Source organism: Aquarana catesbeiana, linkage group LG06 (assembly GCF_042186555.1).
Source record: "Aquarana catesbeiana isolate 2022-GZ linkage group LG06, ASM4218655v1, whole genome shotgun sequence".
Taxonomy (NCBI): domain Eukaryota; kingdom Metazoa; phylum Chordata; class Amphibia; order Anura; family Ranidae; genus Aquarana; species Aquarana catesbeiana.
Genome location: NC_133329.1, coordinates 382,526 through 409,287, shown reverse-complemented (window position 1 = coordinate 409,287; position 26,762 = coordinate 382,526). Strand labels below are relative to the sequence as shown.

Here is a 26,762-nt window from a genome sequence, read left to right as displayed (position 1 = left end):
TCTCCTGTACTGAATGGGGAGTATAGAGGGTCAGTGGGGAGTCCAAGACTGTGTCACCTACCTTCTATAACAATACAGCTCATACACAACCTGGTGAGCCTCGATTGACTGACTGGATCTAGGGCAGTTGATTAGATACATGATGGGTCGGTACCTGGACCCATGTAGTTGGGTCGTTACTCCAGTGCCGCGGCCTTTGCTTTCATAGCAGAAAAGGTAGAAGGGGAGTTCGTAGTTGGGCAGACCTAAAGCAGGTGGAGAGTTCTTGGATCAAGTCCTGTAGGGTTGACCAATTATCATCAGTAAGTTGAAAGGGTGTTTGAGATGGGTTTTGGAAAGGGGTCCTAATGTGGATGGTTAACAGAGGACGGAATTAAAATTAGACTTGAGAAACTTAACATTAATAAATCACCGGGACCAGATGGCTTGCATCCGAGGGTACTTAGGGAACTCTGCTGGGGTTTTTTGCCTTCCTCTGGATCAACTGTGGGTATAGTATTGGGTATATTGGATTGTACGTTTTTTGTTTTTGTTTTTTTTTTTTTTTTTTTATGGTTGGACTGGATGGACTTGTGTCTTTTTTCAACCTGACTAACTATGTAACTCAGTCAAGTGATTGCCAGACCGTTGTTCCTAATTTTTACAGATAGTCTACTGACTGGAATGGTACCAGCTGATTGGAAAAAAAAAAAAATAATGAATTTGGGTGGCAAAAATCTGAATGCAATCTATAGACTGGGGGGAGAACCTCTGGGGGGATCTAGGATAGAAAAGGACCTGGGGGTCCTAGTAGATGATAGGCTCAGCAATGACATGCAATGCCAAGCTGCTGCTAACAAAGCAAACAGAATATTGGCATTAAAAGGGATCAACTCCAGAGATAAAACGATAATTCTCCCGCTCTACAAGACTCTGGTCCGGCCGCACCTGGAGTATGCTGTCCAGTTCTGGGCACCAGTCCTCAGGAAGGATGTACTGGAAATGGAGCGAGTACAAAGAAGGGCAACAAAGCTAATAAAGGGTCTGGAGGATCTTAGTTATGAGGAAAGGTTGTGAGCTCTGAACTTATTCTCTCTGGAGAAGAGACGCTTGAGAGGGGATATGATTTCATTATATAAATACCGGACTGGTGACCCCACAATATACAAATACCGGACTGGTGACCCTACAATATATAAATACCGGACTGGTGACCCCACAATATACAAATACCGGACTGGTGACCCCCCAATATACAAATACCGGACTGGTGACCCCCCAATATACAAATACCGGACTGGTGACCCCACAATATATAGATACCGGACTGGTGACCCCACAATATAGAAATACCGGACTGGTGACCCCACAATAGGGTTAAAACTTTTTCGCAGAAGAGAGTTTAATAAGACTCGTGGCCACTCATTAAAATTAGAAGAAAAGAGGTTTAACCTTAAACTACGTAGAGGGTTCTTTACTGTAAGAGCGGCAAGGATGTGGAATTCCCTTCCACAGGCGGTGGTCTCAGCGGGGAGCATTGATAGCTTCAAGAAACTATTAGATAATCACCTGAATGACCACAACATACAGAGATATACAATGTAATACTGACACATAATCACACACATAGGTTGGACTTGATGGACTTGTGTCTTTTTTCAACCTCACCTACTATGTAACTATGTAACTATGTTAGGGACCCAGTCTCTACAGTAGTTGATAAGACCGAGAATGGCTCTTGTTTGTCGTGGGTTTCGGGAAGTCTTTCAGCGTCTGACTTCTCTGGGTTGTCAGGTGTCAAGTACCCTGAGATATACAATGTCCTAAAAAGGTGACCTCCCTGCAAAACTGAAATTTCTCCTTGCTAGCTTTATTCCTCCTGGACGCCAGACAAGTTAAGCAATGAGACAGTATGCTGATAACAAACGTCCCTTGCAGGGCAACAAAGCAACAAGTCATCAACATACTGTAACAGCACCACCTCTAGATTTGTTGGGGTCCACTGATCCAACACTATTTTAAGTTTGCAGCTGTACTCCGAGGGACTAGTCACAGATCCTTGAGTCCAAGTCAGTTGTTGACCCTGGAATGAAATAGCAAAAAGGTACTGGCAATGGGGGTCCGGTGGTACTGGGAAAAAATGCATTAGTCAGATCAGTGACACTGAAGAAAATTGCAGTAGGTGGTCTAGAGGCCAACAAGGTGTGTGGGTTGGGTACCAAAGGGGTATCGCTGATGATGATTGTATTGATAGTCCTTAAACTGTGTACTAAACGGAAAATTGCTTCCTGACCTTTGACAGACTTCTTAGCCACTGGGAACAAAGGAGTGTTCCAGGGGGATTTGGTTGGTGTGAGAACTTTTATCAGCAGGTACCGGTCTATTTGGATTTTAAGACTATTCATCTGAGCCACACTCAAAGGGTAGTGTGGTAATTGGGGCAAAACGCTCCCTGGTCTGATGTTTACTGTGGTTGGCGTAACTGGCAGACCCACGTCATACTTGTCAATCGCCTAAAGTTTGGGATCAACTGCCACCAGCACATCCAACCCCAGGAAACAACCAGGCTCTGTCATGTAGAGTAGAGCCACATAGGCGCTCATCCGACAATGCACTACTAACCACAATACCTGTTGGAGTATATTCAATAACCGCCTGTATTTCCGCCAAAATATCAGCTCCCAATAGATTGATGGGAACATCATCAGATACCAGGTACAGATTTAATGACCTCAGCTTACAATGGAGAGGTTTTGTTGTTTGTAAGGACACCGTCTGACCTTTGAGACCTATGGTTGGGGTGGTTTCTCCTGAAAAGAGAACTTTTGCCTTGAATATCTTTAGCTCTTAAAACTGTGTGGGCAGCGCTGGTATTGATGAGGCATGGTAGAGGATATTTAAGTTCTTTAATATACAGATTGATATGGGCCGATACCGGTTTGCCAATGACCTATGATGAGTCCTAGTCGTTTCCGGCTATCCCTACAACTTGCCTTGTTGGGTCCTCTGGGATAAACTGCCACTGACCCCGAGGTCTTGCGGATTTGTTCTTACCGTATTTTTTAAATGGCCTTCCCTTCCACAGTTATAACAAATGATAGGTCTCTTCTGCTGTCGTATCTCTAGCCTTTCTGTAAGTTAACTCTGCGAGACAAAAACCTTAGATGTCTTGTCCTGCTTTTTCCTATTCACATCCCTATATTCTATAGCAGAGAGAGTGGATAGGATGGCAAGCAACATTTCCTTAAATTCAGGTCTGGCTAATAATAACTGGTCCCAAATTTTTGTATTGATTCCCTCTAAAAATCTGGCTCCTAACATGAATGGTGGTAAGCTTTTGTCCCTCGGGTGGTACATCGGGACCAACCTCCAGGTCTGTGTCTATTGCGGCATGTTTCAGGCGACACCAGATACAAACACATTCCTCTCCAGGATTCTGGCTTCATTTCATTACATCCGTGGTGGAGGTTGCACCATACAGTTCCGGAAGCTTTCCTGGAAGGGCCTTAAACTCTTTACCCCCAGATGTTGTCTGCTCATGAGTGGTGATCCTACAACGAGACATTACAGCCTCCGCCATTTCATCTCCTATTTTAGCCCTTAGAATTCCGGCACAGTCCGTCCCGCTCATTCCGTAACTAAATTGGTTCTGACCAAACATTCTTGTGAATCCCTGCGGATTCGTCCTTTAGTCTGACAGTTCGGCTCGAATGTTCCTGATCTCTGAGGAGGTAAAAGGGACCATACTACCCTCTCCCCTGGGGTCCTTTGTCTGCATTGGGGGCACTCTTAAATTGTACCCGGACTGGATAAGCCTCAGGGTGGAGAGTGGGTGTATATTGGGGGGGGGGGTTAATAGTGAACTAACATATACGGTTTCACCTACAGTGGGTTCTGATAATTCCCCAGAGAAGGATATAGAGTAGGAACGACTAAATCATACTCTTTATACCGTCTCCTCTTTTCCTGTCACTAATAGGGATCCTTCTAGATTCACACAACATTTTTCACATTTTCAAACAGGTTTCCGCAGCCAATGGTCTTCCACCAATGTCTGTATGTGTGAATACCCTCGCATGCGCGGATTACAGCAAAACTGACACTGGGGGGCATCTGACAACATACATTAATAAACATTTCCACAACAAGGGGTAGGTTCTGAACCTGAATTCATGGTATGATGTGTTACTTTGCAGCAGCACCGCAGGTCCCCCCCAGGGGATCCTCTCCCCTGCAAGTCCCCCCCCATGCAATGCTCTCCCCCGCAGTCGTCCCCCCCCAGGGGATTCCTCTCCCCTGCAGGTCCCCCCCAGGGGATCCTCTCCCCTGCAAGTCCCCCCCCATGCAATGCTCTCCCCCGCAGTCGTCCCCCCCCAGGGGATTCCTCTCCCCTGCAGGTCCCCCCCAGGGGATCCTCTCCCCTGCAAGTCCCCCCCCATGCAATGCTCTCCCCCGCAGTCGTCCCCCCCCCCCCAGGGGATTCCTCTCCCCTGCAGGTCCCCCCCAGGGGATCCTCTCCCCTGCAAGTCCCCCCCCCCCCATGCAATGCTCTCCCCCGCAGTCCCCCCCCCCCCATGCAATGCTCTCCCCCGCAGTCCCCCCCCCCCCAGGGGATTCCTCTTCCCGGCAGTTCCCCCCCAGGGGGATCCTCTCCCCCACAGGTCCCCCCCAGGGGAATCCTCTCCCCTGCAAGTCCCCCCCCCATGCAATGCTCTCCCCCGCAGGTCCCCCCCCCCGGGGATCCTCTTCCCCACAGGTCCCCCCAGGGGATCCTCTCCCCTGCAAGTCCCCCCCCCCATTCAATGCTCTCCCCCGCAGTCCCCCCCCCCCCCCAGGGGATTCCTCTTCCCGGCAGTTCCCCCCCAGGGGGATCCTCTCCCCCACAGGTCCCCCCCAGGGGAATCCTCTCCCCTGCAAGCCCCCCCCATGCAATCCTCTCCCCCGCAGGTCCCCCCAGGGGGATCCTCTTCCCCGCAGGTCCCCCCAGGGGGATCCTCTTCCCCGCAGGTCCCCCCCAGGGGGATCCTCTTCCCCACAGGTCCCCCCCAGGGGGATCCTCTCCCCCGCAGTTCCCCCCCCCAGGGGGATCCTCTCCCCCGCAGTTCCCCCCCCAGGGGATCCTCTCCCCCGCAGTTCCCCCCCCCCCAGGGGGATCCTCTCCCCCGCAGTTCCCCCCCAGGGGGATCCTCTCCCCCGCAGTTCCCCCCCCAGGGGGATCCTCTCCCCCGCAGTTCCCCCCCCAGGGGGATCCTCTTCCCGCAGTCCCCCCCCCCCAGGGGATCCTCTTCCCCTGCAGGTCCCCCCCCCATGGGATCCTCTTCCCTGCAGCCACTGTCACATTGCAACTAAAATTATATGCATCCAGTGCCTTTTGGATCTGCTTTGTATGGAATGCTTTGCTGTGGCTAAATCCACCGCCTGGGAATTGCGTGTTTGTCGGTTCTCTGTCTTCTAGGATCCTCTAGCCCAGTTTTCCAATTCTCCCGTCTAAACTCTTTTACTACATTCAATTGTTTTGGGTTTAGTTGCGTTTTTCATGCAGTGCGGGAAGAAAGGTAAAGATTTTGTAGATTCCGCACACAGATGGCAGATGTTCCCTGGAAATGTGTGCATCGGGCCTCGGAGGTCCAGGAGGAGGTCGGTGAGAGGTCTTTGTCTATTCTTGATGTTCTTCTGGTCTACAAGTCTCTTAGCTAAGGATAGGCCAGCATTCCTGGACATTCTTGGCCTGAGAAGAGGAGGATTATATAGATCCACCTTGAAGGGTCTTTATAAGGAATCTGTAATGAGAAGACAATGGAGGCGGCCATTGCTAAGCTCCTCCTACTTCCCTGGCTGTCATGGCGATGCCTCTGTCTTCTGACACCCATTTACAGCATGCTTGGTCTGGGTCTGAAGCCAGATACTGCCAACTTGTATGTTCAGAAGGCTGGCAATGGCCGTCTCTGTACTATCATGACAAAGTACAGTCCAGAGGCCGGACCTTTTCTAGGATAAGTTCACCTTTTTGTAAAAAAAATAATAAATGCACATCTTTTTTCAGGTAAAAAAATAGGTGGTGGAGTTGGAACATGTTCCAAAGGTGAACTTGTCCTTAAACTCCTTTTGGGGTATTTGCTATGGAAGAGGTTGGTAGAGTAGTGTGGTCTGCACAGCAGTTGTCTCCTTTTGGACCATCTGTCTCTTATTTGAACCCTTATCTGGAGCTGTGCCGGAAGGGTGGAGTCAAAGCTCTGTCTTGTTCACGTGTGTGTGAACATCAGCTTGAGTTATTGAGCTCTGTAAACCAAGCTTTGCCAAGAAGTGGAAACATGAAATGGAGCCAGAAACTTCCCGTGTGATATAAGAATGATTTAGATTAATTTTCAACATTTTACTTTTCAAAAAAATTATATTTTAGTTTTATTTTTCATCCCAACAAAAATGAATAATACTCAATGTACAGGAGGAAGCCAGCATCTGGAATTTTGGGGTTTCCACATGTAATGGGCCTGGCAAGGATCTCCTTCCATTGGTGGCTTTGGTGAATGGGATAGGCCAGCTTCCCTTGGTGCTCTGCTATAGGCCAGCTTCTCTTGGTGCTCTGCTATAGGCCAGCTTCTCTTGGTGCTCTGCTATAGGCCAGCTTCCCTTGGTGCTCTGCTATAGGCCAGCTTCCCTTGGTGCTCTTCTATAGGCCAGCTTCCCTTGGTGCTCTTCTATAGGCCAGCTTCCCTTGGTGCTCTTCTCTAGGCCAGCTTCCCTTGGTGCTCTTCTATAGGCCAGCTTCTCTTGGTGCTCTGCTATAGGCCAGCTTCCCTTGGTGCTCTGCTATAGGCCAGCTTCCCTTGGTGCTCTTCTATAGGCCAGCTTCCCTTGGTGCTCTTCTATAGGCCAGCTTCCCTTGGTGCTCTTCTATAGGCCAGCTTCTCTTGGTGCTCTGCTATAGGCCAGCTTCTCTTGGTGCTCTGCTATAGGCCAGCTTCTCTTGGTGCTCTGCTATAGGCCAGCTTCCCCTGGTGCTCTGCTATAGGCCAGCTTCCCTTGGTGCTCTGCTATAGGCCAGCTTCCCTTGGTGCTCTGCTATAGGCCAGCTTCCCTTGGTGCTCTTCTATAGGCCAGCTTTCCTTGGTGCTCTTCTATAGACCAGCTTCCCTTGGTGCTCTGCTATAGGCCAGCTTCCCTTGGTGCTCTGCTATAGGCCAGCTTCCCTTGGTGCTCTTCTATAGGCCAGCTTCCCTTGGTGCTCTGCTATAGGCCAGCTTCCCTTGGTGCTCTGCTATAGGCCAGCTTCCCCTGGTGCTCTGCTATAGGCCAGCTTCCCTTGGTGCTCTGCTATAGGCCAGCTTCCCTTGGTGCTCTGCTATAGGCCAGCTTCCCTTGGTGCTCTGCTATAGGCCAGCTTCCCTTGGTGCTCTTCTATAGGCCAGCTTCCCTTGGTGCTCTGCTATAGGCCAGCTTCCCTTGGTGCTCTGCTATAGGCCAGCTTCCCCTGGTGCTCTGCTATAGGCCAGCTTCCCTTGGTGCTCTGCTATAGGCCAGCTTCCCTTGGTGCTCTGCTATAGGCCAGCTTCCCTTGGTGCTCTGCTATAGGCCAGCTTCCCTTGGTGCTCTGCTATAGGCCAGCTTCCCTTGGTGCTCTGCTATAGGCCAGCTTCCCTTGGTGCTCTTCTATAGGCCAGCTTCCCTTGGTGCTCTGCTATAGGCCAGCTTCCCCTGGTGCTCTGCTATAGGCCAGCTTCCCCTGGTGCTCTGCTATAGGCCAGCTTCCCCTGGTGCTCTGCTATAGGCCAGCTTCCCCTGGTGCTCTGCTATAGGCCAGCTTCCCTTGGTGCTCTGCTATAGGCCAGCTTCCCTTGGTGCTCTGCTATAGGCCAGCTTCCCTTGGTGCTCTGCTATAGGCCAGCTTCCCTTGGTGCTCTGCTATAGGCCAGCTTCCCTTGGTGCTCTGCTATAGGCCAGCTTCCCTTGGTGCTCTGCTATAGGCCAGCTTCCCTTGGTGCTCTGCTATAGGCCAGCTTCCCTTGGTGCTCTGCTATAGGCCAGCTTCCCTTGGTGCTCTGCTATAGGCCAGCTTCCCTTGGTGCTCTTCTATAGGCCAGCTTCCCCTGGTGCTCTGCTATAGGCCAGCTAGGTGATGGAATGTCTTATCATATGATGTGATAAAGGATGACCCTTTTTTTTTTTTTTTTCTTGCAGTTTCTATTCTGAAGTCGATTTGCATTGATTCCATATGGAACCGAGTATGCCGGGCTCTCGGGAACCTGGCTGTGGACTTCCAAAACAACCAGATCATTCATGAATCCGGTGAGCTGATTGTGGGGAGCGGCAGAATCTGGCTGTGATAAAACAATAAATATGTGATAGCGCTGCCCAAATAAATGAAATATAGACTAGAAAACCTTCAGTGAATTAAGGTGAGAATAAAGACACATCACATAACATAATGAATAAAGTGCTGATGAAAACACACAAGTTTTTTTGCCAAACAAGAATGTTATGGTTATGCGTTAGCGTTTTGTCTGTCAGCTTACCTGTCTCCATGTGTTCATCTCTAGAGACCAGCTGACTCTCACCTGACTGCTTATAATCTCTCCTCTAAGCATGGCCCCACCCCAGATCCTATCAGAGAACTCTATATTAACCTCTGCACTGCAGGCCAGCCCTGCTGATCAACCTTTGTGTGTTTTTGGCTTCCTGTTTCCTGCTTGCCGTGTGCTCTGTGTTTGTTTCTGTTACCGACCTTGAGTTCTCAACTATTCCTGTCTGCTAGTGACCCTGACCTTTTGGTATGTCCCCGACTTTCCTTGTGACCCTGAACCTTGGCGTGTCCCCGACTTTCCTTGTGACCCTGAACTTTGGCATGAACTCTGTTGTCCTTGTCTGCTTGTGGCCTCGACCTTGGCTTATTCCCTTACTATCCCTATCCTCCTGTTGCCTACTGTGGGTGTGAGCTGGGGGTCGCGACCTGGAGCCAGTTGCAGCCCAGTCCATCCTCACCACTAGAGGCTCTGGTGAACACCTGCTGACTCTTAGACTCCGTGCCCCAGGGAATCCTAGGCTCTAACCCCGGTGGGATCCATGTTGGTGTTCCAGCGACTCTGCCTTCCTTACCACCCGGACTCCCATCCGCAGCAGTCAGCCGCAGGGACCACTACCTTGCGGTGCACTCCTGATCCCTACGGTGTGCATCTGTCACCTGGCCTCAAGGTGACCTGACAAAGAATATTTTGATGCATAAAAAAAGGATAAATGTAAGAAAAGTCCAAATAACTTCAGCTGAAATGAAAATTCTTCTCATAATTTGTGAAAATATAATGAATGTCTCTGATCTTCAATACAAAATTCTCTATTGAATAAGGTGCTTCACAAATAAACCTCAGTGATTGGCTGATTTCCCCATCTGTGCTCCGTTCACCAGGTGAAGTGCATGTTCTCCTCCATTCTAGACCCTCGAAGGGCCACTAATGCAGAGAGAGAACCAAATTGTGATGCTCAGGTTCCTTTAAGGCGATCGGATTCCCCTCCTAGAGGGGCTCCATGTAATTGAATAGATCACAAGCGGCTCATAGGAAACATATGAAGGAAGAAAGAGAACCGCCTCCAATAGTGCAGTACCTGGACGATCCCAGCTTCATATAATGCACTCACATTGATCAAATTCAGCAAGGCCGCCGCCAAGCTCCACCTCCTTTTCCTTACTCTTATCCTTTTTTATGCATCAAAATATTTTTGTTGGCAAAAAACTGTGTTTTGCCTCAGCACTTTATTCATTATGTTATGTCTTTATTCTCATCTTAATTCACTAAAGGTTTCTTAGTCTATATTTAATGTATTTGGGAAGCGCTATCACATATTTATTGTTTTATCTTATTTAGATGTGGGAACACAATTGGTGATGGCAGCAGCCATACTGCTTTCTTTTATCACTAGGTGGCAGCACACAACTAACACATTTCTTCTATTTAAATCTGGCTATGCCATCATTGGTAGCCTATCGGAGAGGAAATAAAGACTGAAGCATGTGACCCCTAAACCTTGTCAGGGGGTGCCTTCTGTCCTGGGTCTAAATGTGTATAAAAGGGTAAACTCTGAGCTACCCCCATGTCTGTAATCTGGTGTTCTGTGTGTTTTCAGCAATCCACAATCAAAAAAAACAATCATCCAATCATTTATGATTAATTGATGATTGCGGAAAAGACAAACCCCCAGACGTGGGGGAACCCGGAGACGCGGGGGGGAGAGGCAGGGGAACCCGGAGACGCGGGGGGGGGAGAGGCAGGGGAACCCGGAGACGCGGGGGGGGGAGAGGCAGGGGAACCCGGAGACGCGGGGGGGAGAGGCAGGGGAGCCCGGAGACGCGGGGGGGGAGAGGCAGGGGAACCCGGAGACGCGGGGGGGAGAGGCAGGGGAACCCGGAGACGACGGGAGACCCCCAGAGGCGGGACACACCCCACCCCACCCCCCCCAGACGCGGAGGGAGACGCCCCCCCGACACAGAGGGAGACGCGGGACACACCCCCCCGACGCGGAGGGAGGCCCCCCCCCGACGCGGAGGGAGACGCGGGAGACCCCCCCCCCGACGCGGAGGGAGACACCCCCCCGACGCGGAGGGAGACCCCCCCCCGACGCGGAGGGAGACCCCCCCCCCGACGCGGAGGGAGACGCGGGAGACCCCCCCGACGCGGAGGGAGACGCGGGAGACCCCCCCGACACGGAGGGAGACGCGGGAGACCCCCCCCCCCGACGCGGAGGGAGACGCGGGAGACCCCCCCCCGACACGGAGGGAGACGCGGGAGACCCCCCCCGACGCGGAGGGAGACGCGGGAGACCCCCCCCCGACGCGGAGGGAGACGCGGGAGACCCCCCCGGCGCGGAGGGAGACGCGGGAGACCCCCCCCGGCGCGGAGGGAGACCCCCCCCTGACGCGGAGGGAGACGCGGGAGACCCCCCCTGACGCGGAGGGAGACGCGGAAACCCCCCCCCCCCGACGCGGAGGGAGACGCGGAAACCCCCCCGACGCGGAGGGAGACGCGGGAGACACACCCCCCGACGCGGAGGGAGACGCGGGAGACACACCCCCCGACGCGGAGGGAGACGCGGGAGACCCCCCCGACGCGGAGGGAGATGCGGGGGGAACCCCCAGACGCGGAGGGAGATGCGGGGGAACCCCCAGGCGCATGAGGGAGGCGCAGGGGGGAACCCGGAGACGGCGGAGGAACCCCCAGGCGCATGAGGGAGGTGCAGGGGGGAACCCCCAGACGCAGGAGGAGAGGCGGGAGAACTCGGAGGCGGCGGGGGGAGACGCAGGGTAACCCACAGACACGGGAGACCCCCCCAGACGCGGAGGGAGGCACAGGGGGAACCCCCAGACGCAGGGGTAATCCCCAGACGCTGAGGGAGACGCGGGGGAACCCCCAGACGCTGAGGGAGACACGGGGAGAGGCGGGGGAACCCCCACACGCGGGAGACGCTGGTTATCGCCCTCAGAGAAATGATTGGTGATAGTGCAGGATTTGGGGCTCTTTCACACATTGATGTCCGTTTTGATGGACTCCGCTTGCTCAGTGGGGATCGATCTGCTGATTTCCGCTGAGTCGGCATATGACAGGCCCATCTCCACTCACCATGCAGAGATGGACCTGTCAGAGCCCCGCTCTCCTCTATGGGGCGATCGGATGAAAAGGGATCCGCCTGTCTGTTTTTATCCGACCCTCCAGACAGATGGAAGGTAGGGCAGATCAGATTGGATACTAGTGGACATGTCACCGCTGACATCCGTCTCTCCATAGAGGTGCATGGAGCGTCCGTTCAGGTCGGCATGTGTGAATCTTACTCTTTATTAGACTTCTAGCTGACCATTGGGAATTCTGCAGACATTCGGTGATTGTGTCTTATTTCACTAGAATGCACTTTGTGCTGATCCCCCTTGTTCTTCTCGTTCTTCTCGTTCCTCTCGTTCTTCTCGTTCTTCTCGTTCTTCTCGTTCCTCTCGTTCTTCTCGTTCTTCTCATCCCTCTGGTTCTTCTCGTTCCTCTCGTTCTTCTCATCCCTCTGGTTCTTCTCGTTCCTCTCGTTCTTCTCGTTCTTCTCGTTCTTCTCATCCCTCTGGTTCTTCTCGTTCCTCTCGTTCTTCTCATCCCTCTGGTTCTTCTCATCCCTCTGGTTCTTCTCATCCCTCTGGTTCTTCTCATCCCTTTGGTTCTTCTGGTTCTTCTCATTCCTCTTGTTCCTCTTGTTCCTCTCGTTCTTCTCGTTCTTCTCATCCCTCTCGTCCCTCTGGTTCTTCTCGTCCCTCTGGTTCTTCTCGTCCCTCTGGTTCTTCTCGTTCCTCTGGTTCTTCTCGTTCCTCTGGTTCTTCTCGTTCCTCTGGTTCTTCTCGTTCCTCTGGTTCTTCTCGTCCCTCTGGTTCTTCTCGTCCCTCTGGTTCTTCTCGTCCCTCTGGTTCTTCTCGTCCCTCTGGTTCTTCTCGTCCCTCTGGTTCTTCTCGTCCCTCTGGTTCTTCTCGTCCCTCTCGTTCGTTCCTCTTGTCCCTCTCGTTCCTCTCGTTCGTTCCTCTTGTCCCTCTCGTTCCTCTCGTTCCTCTCGTTCCTCTCGTTCTTCTCGTTCCTCTCGTTCTTCTCATTCTTCTCGTTCCTCTGGTTCTTCTCGTTCCTCTGGTTCTTCTCGTTCCTCTGGTTCTTCTCGTCCCTCTGGTTCTTCTCGTCCCTCTGGTTCTTCTCGTTCCTCTGGTTCTTCTCGTTCCTCTGGTTCTTCTCGTTCCTCTGGTTCTTCTCGTTCCTCTGGTTCTTCTCGTTCCTTTGGTTCTTCTCGTCCCTCTGGTTCTTCTCGTCCCTCTGGTTCTTCTCGTTCCTCTCGTTCGTTCCTCTCGTTCTTCTCGTTCCTCTCGTTCTTCTCGTTCCTCTCGTTCTTCTCGTTCCTCTCGTTCCTCTCGTTCTTCTCGTTCTTCTCGTTCCTCTGGTTCTTCTCATCCCTCTGGTTCTTCTCATCCCTCTGGTTCTTCTCATCCCTCTGGTTCTTCTCGTTCTTCTCGTTCTTCTCGTTCGTTCCTCTCGTTCGTTCCTCTCGTTCGTTCCTCTCGTTCGTTCCTCTCGTCCTTCTCGTTCCTCTCGTTCTTCTTGTTCCTCTCGTTCTTCTTGTTCCTCTCGTTCTTCTTGTTCCTCTCGTTCTTCTCGTTCCTCTCGTTCTTCTCGTTCCTCTCGTTCTTCTCGTTCCTCTGGTTCTTCTGGTTCTTCTCGTTCTTCTCGTTCCTCTCGTTCGTTCCTCTCGTCCTTCTCATTCCTCTCGTTCTTCTCGTTCCTCTCGTTCCTCTCGTTCTTCTCGTTCCTCTCGTTCTTCTCGTTCCTCTCGTTCTTCTCGTTCTTCTCGTTCTTCTCGTTCTTCTCGTTCCTCTCGTTCTTCTCGTTCCTCTCGTTCTTCTCGTTCCTCTCGTTCTTCTCGTTCCTCTCGTTCTTCTCGTTCTTCTCGTTCTTCTCGTTCCTCTCGTTCCTCTCGTTCCTCTCGTTCTTCTCATCCCTCTGGTTCTTCTCGTTCTTCTCGTTCTTCTTGTTCCTCTCGTTCTTCTCGTTCCTCTCGTTCTTCTCGTTCCTCTCGTTCTTCTCATCCCTCTGGTTCTTCTGGTTCTTCTGGTTCTTCTCGTTCCTCTCGTTCGTTCCTCTCGTCCTTCTCATTCCTCTCGTCCTTCTCGTTCCTCTCGTTCCTCTCGTTCCTCTCGTTCTTCTCGTTCTTCTCGTTCTTCTCGTTCTTCTCGTTCCTCTCGTTCCTCTCATCCCTCTGGTTCTTCTCGTTCTTCTCATCCCTCTCGTTCTTCTCGTTCTTCTCATCCCTCTCGTTCTTCTCGTTCTTCTCATCCCTCTCGTTCTTCTCATCCCTCTCGTTCTTCTCGTTCTTCTCATCCCTCTCGTTCTTCTCGTTCTTCTCATCCCTCTCGTTCTTCTCGTTCTTCTCATCCCTCTCGTTCTTCTCGTTCTTCTCATCCCTCTCGTTCTTCTCGTTCTTCTCATCCCTCTCGTTCTTCTCGTTCTTCTCATCCCTCTCGTTCTTCTCGTTCTTCTCATCCCTCTCGTTCTTCTCGTTCTTCTCATCCCTCTCGTTCTTCTCGTTCTTCTCATCCCTCTCGTTCTTCTCGTTCTTCTCATCCCTCTCGTTCTTCTCGTTCTTCTCATCCCTCTCGTTCTTCTCGTTCTTCTCGTTCTTCTCGTTCTTCTCGTTCTTCTCGTTCTTCTCGTTCTTCTCATCCCTCTCGTTCTTCTCGTTCTTCTCATCCCTCTCGTTCTTCTCGTTCTTCTCATCCCTCTCGTTCTTCTCGTTCTTCTCATCCCTCTCGTTCTTCTCGTTCTTCTCATCCCTCTCGTTCTTCTCGTTCTTCTCATCCCTCTCTTTCTTCTCGTTCTTCTCGTTCTTCTCATCCCTCTCGTTCTTCTCATCCCTCTCGTTCTTCTCATCCCTCTCGTTCTTCTCATCCCTCTCGTTCTTCTCATCCCTCTCGTTCTTCTCATCCCTCTCGTTCTTCTCATCCCTCTCGTTCTTCTCGTTCTTCTCATCCCTCTCGTTCTTCTCATCCCTCTCGTTCTTCTCGTTCTTCTCATCCCTCTCGTTCTTCTCGTTCTTCTCCTGTAGGTGCGGTGTCGTCCTTGGTGCAGATCTTGCAGAATTCTCAGGATGTGGGATGTTTGCAGAGCTGTCTGCGGGCTTTACGTATTCTGGGTGATTCTCCAGCACACAGACTGTCCATCTGCCAGCAGGGAGGTCTGGCCCCGTGTGTTCAGATGCTGACCTCTCCGAACTCTGATGTGGTTTGTGAAGCCGTTCGTGCCGTCTGTGAGCTGAGCCGCGCATGCTCTTTGGAATGCGCAGCAGCCCTAAATCCGGCTGTGCCAACCTTGATGACATTGGCCAGTGAAGAGCAAGGGAAGACGGCCGTACGTCAGGCTGCGTTTGGGACTTTGTGTAATCTTTGTATCCAGGGAGCATTGAGGCCAATTCTGGGCAATGCAGGGCTCATTAAACTGCTGATCACAGAAGCCACAGCTGTCCAGCAATCACCAACCCGCTGCCTCCCCGTGGTCAAAGCTCTGTGCTTTTGTTGCCGGGAAGCAGTGAACCGTGTTCGGGTGCGAGAACATGGCGGCCTGGAACTTCTCTTGGAATTACTGCGCAGCTTCCAGTATCGATCTGTTCACTATCGAATTATAGTGGCATTTCTTTATTATTGCTATGACAACGCCGCTCTGTCTTTCCTAGTCTCTAGTGGCCTGACACTTGTGTTAGCTGAACGATTAGAGGAATGTATGTGGGCTGCTGAAGAAAGGCGATGTGTGAAGACCCCGATGGAAGCCCTCGATGAAGAGGAGGCGGAGGAGGAAGGATCTACTTCTTATGACTTTCCACAAGAGACAAGAAAAAAGAGAGAACAAGGAGGATCATCCGAGGAGAGCCTAAGGTAGGATCCCCCCCATATGTCTTCTTGTAGATTGCTGGGATTTATACAGATTGAGGGGGGGGGGGGGTCTGCTATAAAAGACCCCCATCTAGCTGGACTTTGGAGTGCCGGACCCCACTGGACATTGTGGGACCAGCCTGGAATGTGCTCTTAAGGCTCTACATTGGGTTATGTTGGCTGCAGAGAGCTTTCCAGGTTCAGAGCTGTGGTCACAGCACTAAGTGTGACCTGAGATTGTGAGGATCCCAGACCTGGCCGTATACAGTACCCGGAGCGATCCCAGACCTAGCCGTATACAGTACCCGGACTGATCCCAGACCTGGCCGTATACAGTACCCGGACTGATCCCAGACCTGGCCGTATACAGTACCCGGACTGATCCCAGACCTGGCCGTATACAGTACCCGGACTGATCCCAGACCTGGCCGTATACAGTACCCGGAGCGATCCCAGACTTAGACGTATACAGTACCCGGAGTGATCCCAGACTTAGTCGTATACAGTACCCGGAGCGATCCCAGACTTCCTCTGTCTATGGTATACATGAGATCTGGCCCGATCGAATTTCACCCACAGACTTCCTTCCCTCCTGCATGTTGTCTGCGGCTGGCAGAGGAGAGGGAACTTTTTTCACCCGACTGTCTCTTTCTTGCAGATCTTGGCTGTTATCAGAAGGTTACATCACCAGTCTGGACGATCTACCTCCTGAGTCGATCATGGAGCGGGAGAACAGAGAGGAACCCACCAGGACAATGCTTTCTCCTCCAGGAAAAGGGAGCCAGAAGGTCTCTCAGAAGAGGACACAAATGTCTGACCAGCTCTGCTTTTCTTCACCTTCTGATCAGTCCTGCCAGTCACCCATAAAAGAAATCTTTGCATCGCCCTCCCTTCAGGGACCCCCATCTCCTGCACCTTCAGTAGTCTATGGGCCCGAGTTCCCCATCTTACTTCTCCTTTCCCGCTTCTCTCAGCTGTCAGATTCCTCCTCTTGTTTGGTCTCACCTCCAGTTTTAAAGGGGCTTCTGACCTATGTCACCTGCCACCCCAACCCCTCAGATCAAGCTGCTCGAATTCTGCAACGCCTAACCAGTGACCCGTTGTGCCTACAAGCTTTCATCCGGACCGGCAGCATCTGCACATTGCGAGCAAGATTGCTTCTTCAGGAGTCTCCAGATGGAGATGAGAAGGAGAGGAGCCGACACCCCAAAAGAGCCAGAAAACTTGGTAAGAGATGAGAGGAATGATGGGGGAGGAAGAACAATTGGGGGCTTCTGACCTCCTGCCAACAATACTGCTTGCCTGGGATGTATAAGATGTCTGGGATGTCTGTGATGTTTGTGATGTATGGGCTGTCTGTGATGTATGGGATGTCTGTGATGTCTGGGATGTCTGGGATGTTTGTGATGTCTGGGATGTTTGTGATGTATGGGATGTCTGTGATGTATGGGATGTCTGTGATGTATGGGATGTCTGTGATGTATGGGATGTCTGTGATGTCTGTGATGTCTGTGATGTATGGGATGTATGGGATGTCTGTGATGTCTGTGATGTCTGTGATGTCTGTGATGCCTGTGATGCCTGTGATGCCTGTGATGTCTGTGATGCCTGTGATGCCTGTGATGCCTGTGATGCCTGTGATGTCTGTGATGCCTGTGATGTCTGTGATGTCTGTGATGTCTGGGATGTCTGGGATGTCTGGGATGTTTGTGATGTAGGGGATGTCTGGGATGTCACATACAAGCATCTGGAATAGATGCACGATGAGCTCAGGTCAGGGGCATTTTCTGAAAGCAGTGGGCCTGTGTGCAGGATCATAAGTTGGGCCCCCACAGCTAAGAAAAAGTGTGGCGCTTTGCGCCACAGGAAAAGTTGGATGTAATTTTCATTGCGCTGAATACTGGCTGTGGCTTAAAGGGATGCAGGGATGTGATCTCTGTATTCTGTCCTTCCAGGTCATGTGATCTCTGTATTCTGCCCTTCCAGGTCATGTGCCGGGGCTCGATAGTAAGGGACGCAGAGTGCCGGGGCTCGGTAGTAAGGGACGCAGAGTGCCGGGGCTCGGTAGTAAGGGACGCAGAGTGCCGGGGCTGCTCGGTAGTAAGGGACGCAGAGTGCCGGGGCTGCTCGGTAGTAAGGGACGCAGAGTGGCGGGGCGGCTCGGTAGTAAGGGACGCAGAGTGGCGGGGCGGCTCGGTAGTAAGGGACGCAGAGTGCCGGGGCTGCTCGGTAGTAAGGGACGCAGAGTGCCGGGGCTGCTCGGTTGTAAGGGACGCAGAGTGCCGGGGCTGCTCGGTTGTAAGGGACGCAGAGTGCCGGGGCGGCTCGGTAGTAAGGGACGCAGAGTGCCGGGGCGGCTCGGTAGTAAGGGACGCAGAGTGCCGGGGCGGCTCGGTAGTAAGGGGCGCAGAGTGCCGGGGCGGCTCGGTAGTAAGGGACGCAGAGTGCCGGGGCGGCTCGGTAGTAAGGGACGCAGAGTGCCGGGGCGGCTCGGTAGTAAGGGACGCAGAGTGCCGGGGCGGCTCGGTAGTAAGGGACGCAGAGTGCCGGGGCGGCTCGGTAGTAAGGGACGCAGAGTGCCGGGGCGGCTCGGTAGTAAGGGACGCAGAGTGCCGGGGCGGCTCGGTAGTAAGGGACGCAGAGTGCCGGGGCGGCTCGGTAGTAAGGGACGCAGAGTGCCGGGGCGGCTCGGTAGTAAGGGACGCAGAGTGCCGGGGCGGCTCGGTAGTAAGGGACGCAGAGTGCCGGGGCGGCTCGGTAGTAAGGGACGCAGAGTGCCGGGGCGGCTCGGTAGTAAGGGACGCAGAGTGCCGGGGCGGCTCGGTAGTAAGGGACGCAGAGTGCCGGGGCGGCTCGGTAGTAAGGGACGCAGAGTGCCGGGGCGGCTCGGTAGTAAGGGACGCAGAGTGCCGGGGCGGCTCGGTAGTAAGGGACGCAGAGTGCCGGGGCGGCTCGGTAGTAAGGGACGCAGAGTGCCGGGCGGCTCGGTAGTAAGGGACGCAGAGGGGCCTGCGGCGCAGTTTTGTCTCGCTGGGCCTGCGGCGCGGGTTCGACTGGTTTTGTAAATGAAACATCCTAAGGTGACCAACCATATGATCATTTTCATCATTTAAATATCCAATCTTCATAAGGCGAATGAAATGGTAGTGTGAGCTGACGTTGGATCATACGAGAGATGGGGGAGTTTCTGTACGAAGGCCTTCAGAGTGCGGCTTTTATAAGGTTCATTTCAGCAGATCTGTAATTGTGGAATTTAGAGAAGATCTTTTCTGCACACAGCTGACTTCCTGTCATTTATCTGGTAAAAGGACATGGAGGAAGTCTGTAGGCCACTTAGACCTGGATGATGACCACATGAGAGCATTGCTGGGAGGAATTGGTGTCTGTGGATTTTCTGTCCTGAATGTCACATGATCTCTGTATTTCCCATCCTTCCAGGTCATGTGATCTCTGTATTCTGTCCTTCCAGGTCATGTGATCTCTGTATTTCCCATCCTTCCAGGTCATGTGATCTCTGTATTCTGTCCTTCCAGGTCATGTGATCTCTGTATTTCCCATCCTTCCAGGTCATGTGATCTCTGTATTCTGTCCTTCCAGGTCATGTGATCTCTGTATTCTGTCCTTCCAGGTCATGTGATCTCTGTATTCTGTCCTTCCAGGTCATGTGATCTCTGTATTCTGTCCTTCCAGGTCATGTGATCTCTGTATTCTGTCCTTCCAAGTCATGTGATCTCTGTATTTCCCGTCCTTCCAAGTCATGTGATCTCTGTATTTCCCATCCTTCCAGGTCATGTGATCTCTGTATTTCCCATCCTTCCAGGTCATGTGATCTCTGTATTTCCCATCCTTCCAGGTCATTTGATCTCTGTATTTCCCATCCTTCCAGGTCATGTGATCTCTGTATTCTGTCCTTCCAGGTCATGTGATCTCTGTATTCTGTCCTTCCAGGTCATGTGATCTCTGTATTTTTTTTGTCCTGTAGGTGACGTTCTGATGCGTAATCTCTGTATCCAGGCCGCATCCTCCTTTGGGGTGGGACTGGTGAGTCACATGTTGGTGTCCGGCCCTCAGAATGACCGACAACAGTGCGCCCTCTGCCTGCCGTTTATTTATAGGTGAGACATTTCCTCATAACTCTCTGGTAGTCATTATCCTATCACTTCACACATGTCCTATGTAATTAATGCTAATACTCCCTAAATATACCTCCGACTCCATTAATACACCCCTATATACCCCATCTGTACCCCCTGTATATGTCTGTGCTACAGTATGTGACAAAAGTAAGTACACCCCTGAGTGACATTTGTGTAAATCTTTTCTTCTATCTTTTCATGTGACAACACTGAAGAAATGACACTTGTCTACAATGTAAAGTAGTGAGTGTACAGCTTGTATAACAGTGTAAATTTGCTGTCCCCTCAAAATAACTCAACACACAGCCATTAATGTCTAAACCGCTGGCAACAAAAGTCAGGACACCCCTAAGTGAAAATCTCCAAATTGGGCCCAATTAGCCATTTTCCCTCCTCGGTGTCATGTGACTCGTTAGTGTTACAAGGTCTCAGGTGTGAATGGGGAGCAGGTGTGTTAAATTTTGGTGTTATCGCTCTCACTCTCTCATACTGGTCACTGGAAGTACAACATGGCACCTCATGGCAAAGAACTCTCTGAGGATCTGATAAAAAAAGAATTGTTGCTCTACATAAAGATGGCCTAGGCTATAAGAAGATTGCCAAGACCCTGAAACTGAGCTGCAGCACGGTGGCCAAGACCATACAGCGGTATAACAGGACAGGTTCCACTCAGAACAGGCCTCGCCATGGTCCACCAAAGAAGTTGAGGTCACGTGATCAGCGTCATATCCAGAGGTTGTCTTTGGGAAATAGACGTATGAGTGCTGCCAGCATTGCTGCAGAGGTTGTAGGGGTGGGGGGTCAGCCTGTCAGTGCTCAGACCATACGCCACACACTGCATCATATTGGTCTGCATGGCTGTCATCCCAGAAGGAAGCCTCTTCTAAAGATGATGTACAAGAAAGTCCACAAACAGTTTACTGAAGAGAAGCAGACTAAGGACATGGATTACTGGAACCATGTCCTGTGGTCTGATGAGACCAAGATAAACGTATTTGGTTCAGATGGTGACAAGCGTGTGTGGGGGCAACCAGGTGAGGAGGACAAAGACAAGTGTGTCTTGTCTACAGTCAAGCATGGTGGTGGGAGTGTCATGGTCTGGGGCTGAGTGCTGCCGGCACTGGGGGGCTACAGATCATTGAGGGAACCATGAATGCCAACATGTACTGTGACATACTGAAGCAGAGCATGATCCCCTCCCTTCAGAGACTGGGCCGCAGGGCAGTATTCCAACATGATAACCACCCCAAACACACCTCCAAGACCACCACTGCCTTGCTAAAGAAGCTGAAGGTAAAGGTGATGGACTGGCCAAGCATGTCTCCAGACCTAAACCCTATTGATCATCTGTGGGACATCCTCAAACGGAAGGTGGAGGAGCGCAAGGTCTCTAACATCCACCAGCTCTGTGATGTCATCATGGGGGAGGGGAAGAGGACTCCAGTGACAACCTGTGAAGCTCTGGTGACCTCCATGCCCAAGAGGGTTAAGGCAGTGCTGGAAATTGGGGTGTACTGACTTTTGTTGCCAGCGATTTAGACATTAATGCCTGTGTGTTGAGTTATTTTACATAGTAGGTGAGGTTGAAAAAAGACACAAGTCCATCAAGTCCAACCTATGTGTGTGATTATGTGTCAGTATTACATTATATATCTCTGTATATTGCGGTCATTCAGGTGATTATCTAATAGTTTCTTGAAGCTATCAATGCTCCCCGCTGAGACCACCGCCTGTGGAAGGGAATTCCACATCCTTGCCGCTCTTACAGTAAAGAACCCTCTACGTAGTTTAAGGTTAAACCTCTTTTCTTCTAATTTTAATGAGTGGCCACGAGTCTTGTTAAACTCCCTTCTGCGAAAAAGTTTTCTCCGTATTGTGGGGTCACCAGTCCGGTATTTGTATATTGTGGGGTCACCAGTCCGTTATTTATATATTGTGGGGTCACCAGTCCGGTATTTATATATTGTGGGGTCACCAGTCCAGTATTTGTATATTGTGGGGTCACCAGTCCGGTATTTATATATTGTGGGGTCACCAGTCCGGTATTTATATATTGTGGGGTCACCAGTCCGGTATTTATATATTGTGGGGTCACCAGTACAGTATTTATATATTGTGGGGTCACCAGTCCGGTATTTATATATTGTGGGGTCACCAGTCCGGTATTTATATATTGTGGGGTCACCAGTCAGGTATTTATATATTGTGGGGTCACCAGTCCGTTATTTATATATTGTGGGGTCACCAGTCCAGTATTTGTATATTGTGGGGTCACCAGTCCGGTATTTATATATTGTGGGGTCACCAGTCCGGTATTTGTATATTGTGGGGTCACCAGTCCGGTATTTATATATTGTGGGGTCACCAGTCCAGTATTTGTATATTGTGGGGTCACCAGTCCGGTATTTATATATTGTGGGGTCACCAGTCCGGTATTTATATATTGTGGGGTCACCAGTACAGTATTTATATATTGTGGGGTCACCAGTCCGGTATTTATATATTGTGGGGTCACCAGTCCGGTATTTATATATTGTGGGGTCACCAGTCAGGTATTTATATATTGTGGGGTCACCAGTCCGTTATTTATATATTGTGGGGTCACCAGTCCAGTATTTGTATATTGTGGGGTCACCAGTCCGGTATTTGTATATTGTGGGGTCACCAGTCCGGTATTTGTATATTGTGGGGTCACCAGTCCGGTATTTGTATATTGTGGGGTCACCAGTCCGGTATTTGTATATTGTGGGGTCACCAGTCCGGTATTTATATATTGTGGGGTCACCAGTCCGGTATTTATATATTGTGGGGTCACCAGTCCGGTATTTATATATTGTGGGGTCACCAGTCCGGTATTTATATATTGTGGGGTCACCAGTCCGGTATTTATATATTGTGGGGTCACCAGTCCGGTATTTATATATTGTGGGGTCACCAGTCCGGTATTTATATATTGTGGGGTCACCAGTCCGGTATTTATATAATGAAATCATATCCCCTCTCAAGCGTCTCTTCTCCAGAGAGAATAAGTTCAGAGCTCACAACCTTTCCTCATAACTAAGATCCTCCAGACCCTTTATTAGCTTTGTTGCCCTTCTTTGTACTCGCTCCATTTCCAGTACATCCTTCCTGAGGACTGGTGCCCAGAACTGGACAGCATACTCCAGGTGCGGCCGGACCAGAGTCTTGTAGAGCGGGAGAATTATCGTTTTATCTCTGCAGTTGATCCCCCTTTTAATGCCAATATTCTGTTTGCTTTGTTAGCAGCAGCTTGGCATTGCATGCCATTGCTGAGCCTATCATCTACTAGGACCCCCAGGTCCTTTTCCATCCTAGATCCCCCCAGAGGTTCTCCCCCCAGTCTATAGATTGCATTCAGATTTTTGCCACCCAAATGCATTATTTTACATTTTTCTACATTGAACCTCATTTGCCATGTAGTCGCCCCTCCCCCATTAATTTGTTCAGATCTTTTTGCAAGATTTCCACATCCTGCGGAGAAGTTATTGCCCTGCTTAGCTTAGTATCGTCTGCAAATACAGAGATTGAACTGTTTATCCCATCCTCCAGGTCGTTTATGAACAAATTAAATAGGATTGGTCCCAGCACAGAACCCTGGGGGACCCCACTACCCACCCCTGACCATTCTGAGTACTCCCCATTTATCACCACCCTCTGAACACGCCCTTGTAGCCAGTTTTCAATCCATGTACTCACCCTATGGTCCATGCCAACGCACCTTATTTTGTACAGTAAACGTTTATGGGGAACTGTGTCAAATGCTTTTGTAAAATCCAGATACACCACGTCTACGGGCCTTCCTTTATCTAGATGGCAACTCACCTCCTCATAGAAGGTTAATAGATTGGTTTGGCAAGAACAATTCTTCATGAATCCATGCTGATTACTGCTAATGATACCGTTCTTATTACTAAAATCTTGTATATAGTCCCTTATCATCCCCTCCAAGAGTTTACATACTATTGATGTTAGGCTAACTGGTCTGTAATTTTGAGGGGACAGTAAATTTACACTGTTATACAAGCTGTACACTCACTACTTTACATTGTAGACAAGTGTCATTTCTTCAGTGTTGTCACATGAAAAGATAGAAGAAAATTAGGGCTGAAACGATTAATCGATATTATCGATAATAATCGATAATGAAAATCGTTGTCAACGATTTTCATTATCGATTAGTTGGTCCGCACCTTCCTTCTGTCCTTCCGTTTTTAAATCCTCCCTCCCTGTGTCCTCGGCGCCGCCATTTGTGACCAGGCACGTCTGCGCCGCCGCACGTCCACGACGCGCCTCTCCTCCTCCTCGCTGACGTCACCCCCCCTGATCTTCTCAGCCCCGCCCGCTGCCTCGAGGGAACAGAGAAAAAATCCTCCCTCCTGTGTCCTCGGCGCCGCCGTTTGTGACCAGGCACGTCCGCGGCGCACCTCTCCCCCCTCCTCCTCTTTGCAGACATCATCCACACTGATCTCAGCCCTGCCCGCTGCCTCGAGGGAACAGAGAGGCGAGGGCAAGAAGCGAGGAGAGCCGAGCTGCACATTCATAGTGAAAGGTAGCAGCTAATAATAACACAGTAAAAACAGCACATTTTTATGACCGGGCACCATCCTAACAGTATTACTGGGGAGGGAGGGGGGGGGGATGCCTCATCATTGGTGTTCCTGGGAGGGAGGGGAATAGACATAGTGCCTCATTGGTGTTCCTGGGAAGGGAGGGGAATAGTGCCTCATTGGCATTCCTGGGAAGGGGGGGGGGATAGTGCCTCATTGGTGTTCCTGGGAGGGGTGGGGGGATAGTGCCCCGTCATTGGTGTCCCCGGGAGGAAAAGCGCCCCGTCATTGGTGTCCCCGGGACGAATAGCGCCCCGTCATTGGTGTCCCCGGGAGGAATAGAGCCCCATCATTGGTGTCCCCGGGAGGAATAGAAAAAAATGACACATTACGATTTTTTTTTTAATGATTTTATCCGATTAATCGAAAAAATAATCGGCTGATTAATCGATTATGAAAATAATCGTTAGTTGCAGCCCTAAAGAAAATATTTACAAAATTGTGAGGGGTGTACTCACTTTTGTGAGATACTTTAGGTAAGGGGTCATTCTGTATCCCCCGTATATGTCTGTGCTAGGTAAGGAATCATTCTAATACCCCATCTGTATTAATATTCATACTGTGAATCACTGGAGATGTATGAGGTCACTGGCCTTCCTTACATACTGAACTAAGGCTGCTATCTTTTCTTATGTTGTATGTCTGTTGTAGGAAAGATTCTCCACACCGACAGAACCTTCTAGATGGAGCCATTCGTCTTGTGTTGGAGTCATTAATGATTTCTGTGGACCCCGTATACTATTTCCATGCTTCAGAATGCCTGTCCTCCATATTGACACCTCAGACTTCAGAACGCCGGTCCTCTTTACCAACCCAACAGGCTTCGGCATGTCGGTCCCCTATATTGACACCTCAGACTTCAGAACGCAGGTCCTCTTTACCGACCCCGCAGGCTTCGGCATGTCAGTCCCCTATATTGATACCACAGACTTCAGAATGCCGGTCCTCTTTACTGACCCCTAAGGCTTTGGAAAGGCGGTCCTCTATATCGACACCCCAGGCTTTGGAATGCCCGTCCTCTATATTGACACCCCAGGATTCACCAGCACCTCCTAAAAGCTCTTCACCAACTTCCTTCACTTGCTGTTACCTGAAGCTCTTTTCTCAGGGTCAAGGGGATATTGTTTTTGTACTTGATGGGGGTGAACGACTGGAAGGTAGCCGGGACTTGATTTGTAAAAGCTCAGATGTATTTCATGCTATGCTACAAGGTGGTTATGCCGAGTCCCAGCAATGTGAGGTACGTGTTCGAGAGATTCCAGTCAGTGCTTTCCTACCATTGCTACATTACCTTCATGGCTGCTCCCAAGACTCATTGTGTCCTACTTTGAAGAGCTTGCAGCAGCTGGAACCAGAACAGGAGCTGGTCCAGTCACCTCTGTCTTCCACATTGGCTGCAGCTGGACAATTTCTCTTACCTGGTCTACAGTGCGTGCTGGAAAACCTAGTGCGAGACTCTCTGCTGACTCTGGACCGCCTGCCCTCAGTTTATAACTTTGCAGAGATGCACGAGTGTGCCCAGCTCAGAAGAGATTGTTGTATGTACCTTCTGAAAAGACTGCACCCACCTCAGAGACGGGCACGTACCCTTTTTCAGTTATGTGAACAGGCACAGGACAAGCAGAAGCTGACCCGACATTTGGAGGATGTACTTCAAAGAAGAGACTGAACCATGCACTGTATGCACTCTGTGCCTTCTCAAATCCCATAGATCAGCCACATTCAAGCTGCAATTCTTGGAATACACATGCCCCCTCCTTCCTTACATCCCTCAGTCAGACAATACTTCAGTAACCAGTAATGACAGATACGTTTCCTCTCGCTTCCATCTAGGCAAAAATTGTGCACCATAATCATTAATAAACATGTATAATATTTTATAAATGCTAGTCTACAAAGTAGAGAAGACAACCATTGCCTTCATTAAAAGCAGGGTGGCCTCTAGAACTAAATTAACCAGTTTTGGTACCTTCGGATTCGGTTCCAAAAAGCGGGAAAAACTTGCCGACATCCTTACCCTGCAAGTGCTCACATTCTCCTGACCCTGTCCATGATCCAATTCAGAGCATAGTCCCTACCTCCGAGTGCTCACATTCTCCTGACCCTGTCCATGATCCAGTTCAGAGCATAGTCCCTACCTCCGAGTGCCCATATTCTCCTGACCCTGTCCATGATCCAGTTCAGAGCATAGTCCCTACCTCCGAGTGCCCATATTCTCCTGACCCTGTCCATGATCCAGTTCAGAGCATAGTCCCTACCTCCGAGTGCCCATATTCTCCTGACCATGTCCATGATCCAATTCAGAGCATAGTCCCTACCTCCGAGTGCCCATATTCTCCTGACCCTGTCCATGATCCAATTCAGAGCATAGTCCCTACCTCCGAGTGCCCATATTCTCCTGACCCTGTCCATGATCCAGTTCAAAGCATAGTCCCTACATCCGAGTGCTCACATTCTCCTGACCCTGTCCATGATCCAATTCAGAGCATAGTCCCTACCTCCGAGTGCTCACATTCTCCTGACCCTGTCCATGATCCAGTTCAGAGCATAGTCCCTACCTCCGAGTGCCCATATTCTCCTGACCCTGTCCATGATCCAGTT

The 26,762-nt window shown here is 50.7% G+C and overlaps 1 protein-coding gene across 2 annotated transcripts in view; it reads left to right on the top strand.

Moving 5' to 3' along the window:
• The window catches only part of ARMC5 (armadillo repeat containing 5), a 74,615-nt gene extending 48,477 nt beyond the window's left edge, over positions 1-26,138 (top strand). For both annotated transcript variants that reach the window (XM_073635256.1, XM_073635255.1), the window contains exons 3-7: positions 8,158-8,265; positions 14,578-15,400; positions 16,056-16,624; positions 19,380-19,512; positions 24,813-26,138. In XM_073635256.1, coding sequence (XP_073491357.1) covers positions 8,158-8,265; positions 14,578-15,400; positions 16,056-16,624; positions 19,380-19,512; positions 24,813-25,830 — 2,651 coding nt within the window. In that variant the 3' untranslated portion in view covers positions 25,831-26,138. The remainder of the gene's footprint in view (positions 1-8,157; positions 8,266-14,577; positions 15,401-16,055; positions 16,625-19,379; positions 19,513-24,812) is intronic.
• Positions 26,139-26,762: the final 624 nt, after the last annotated feature.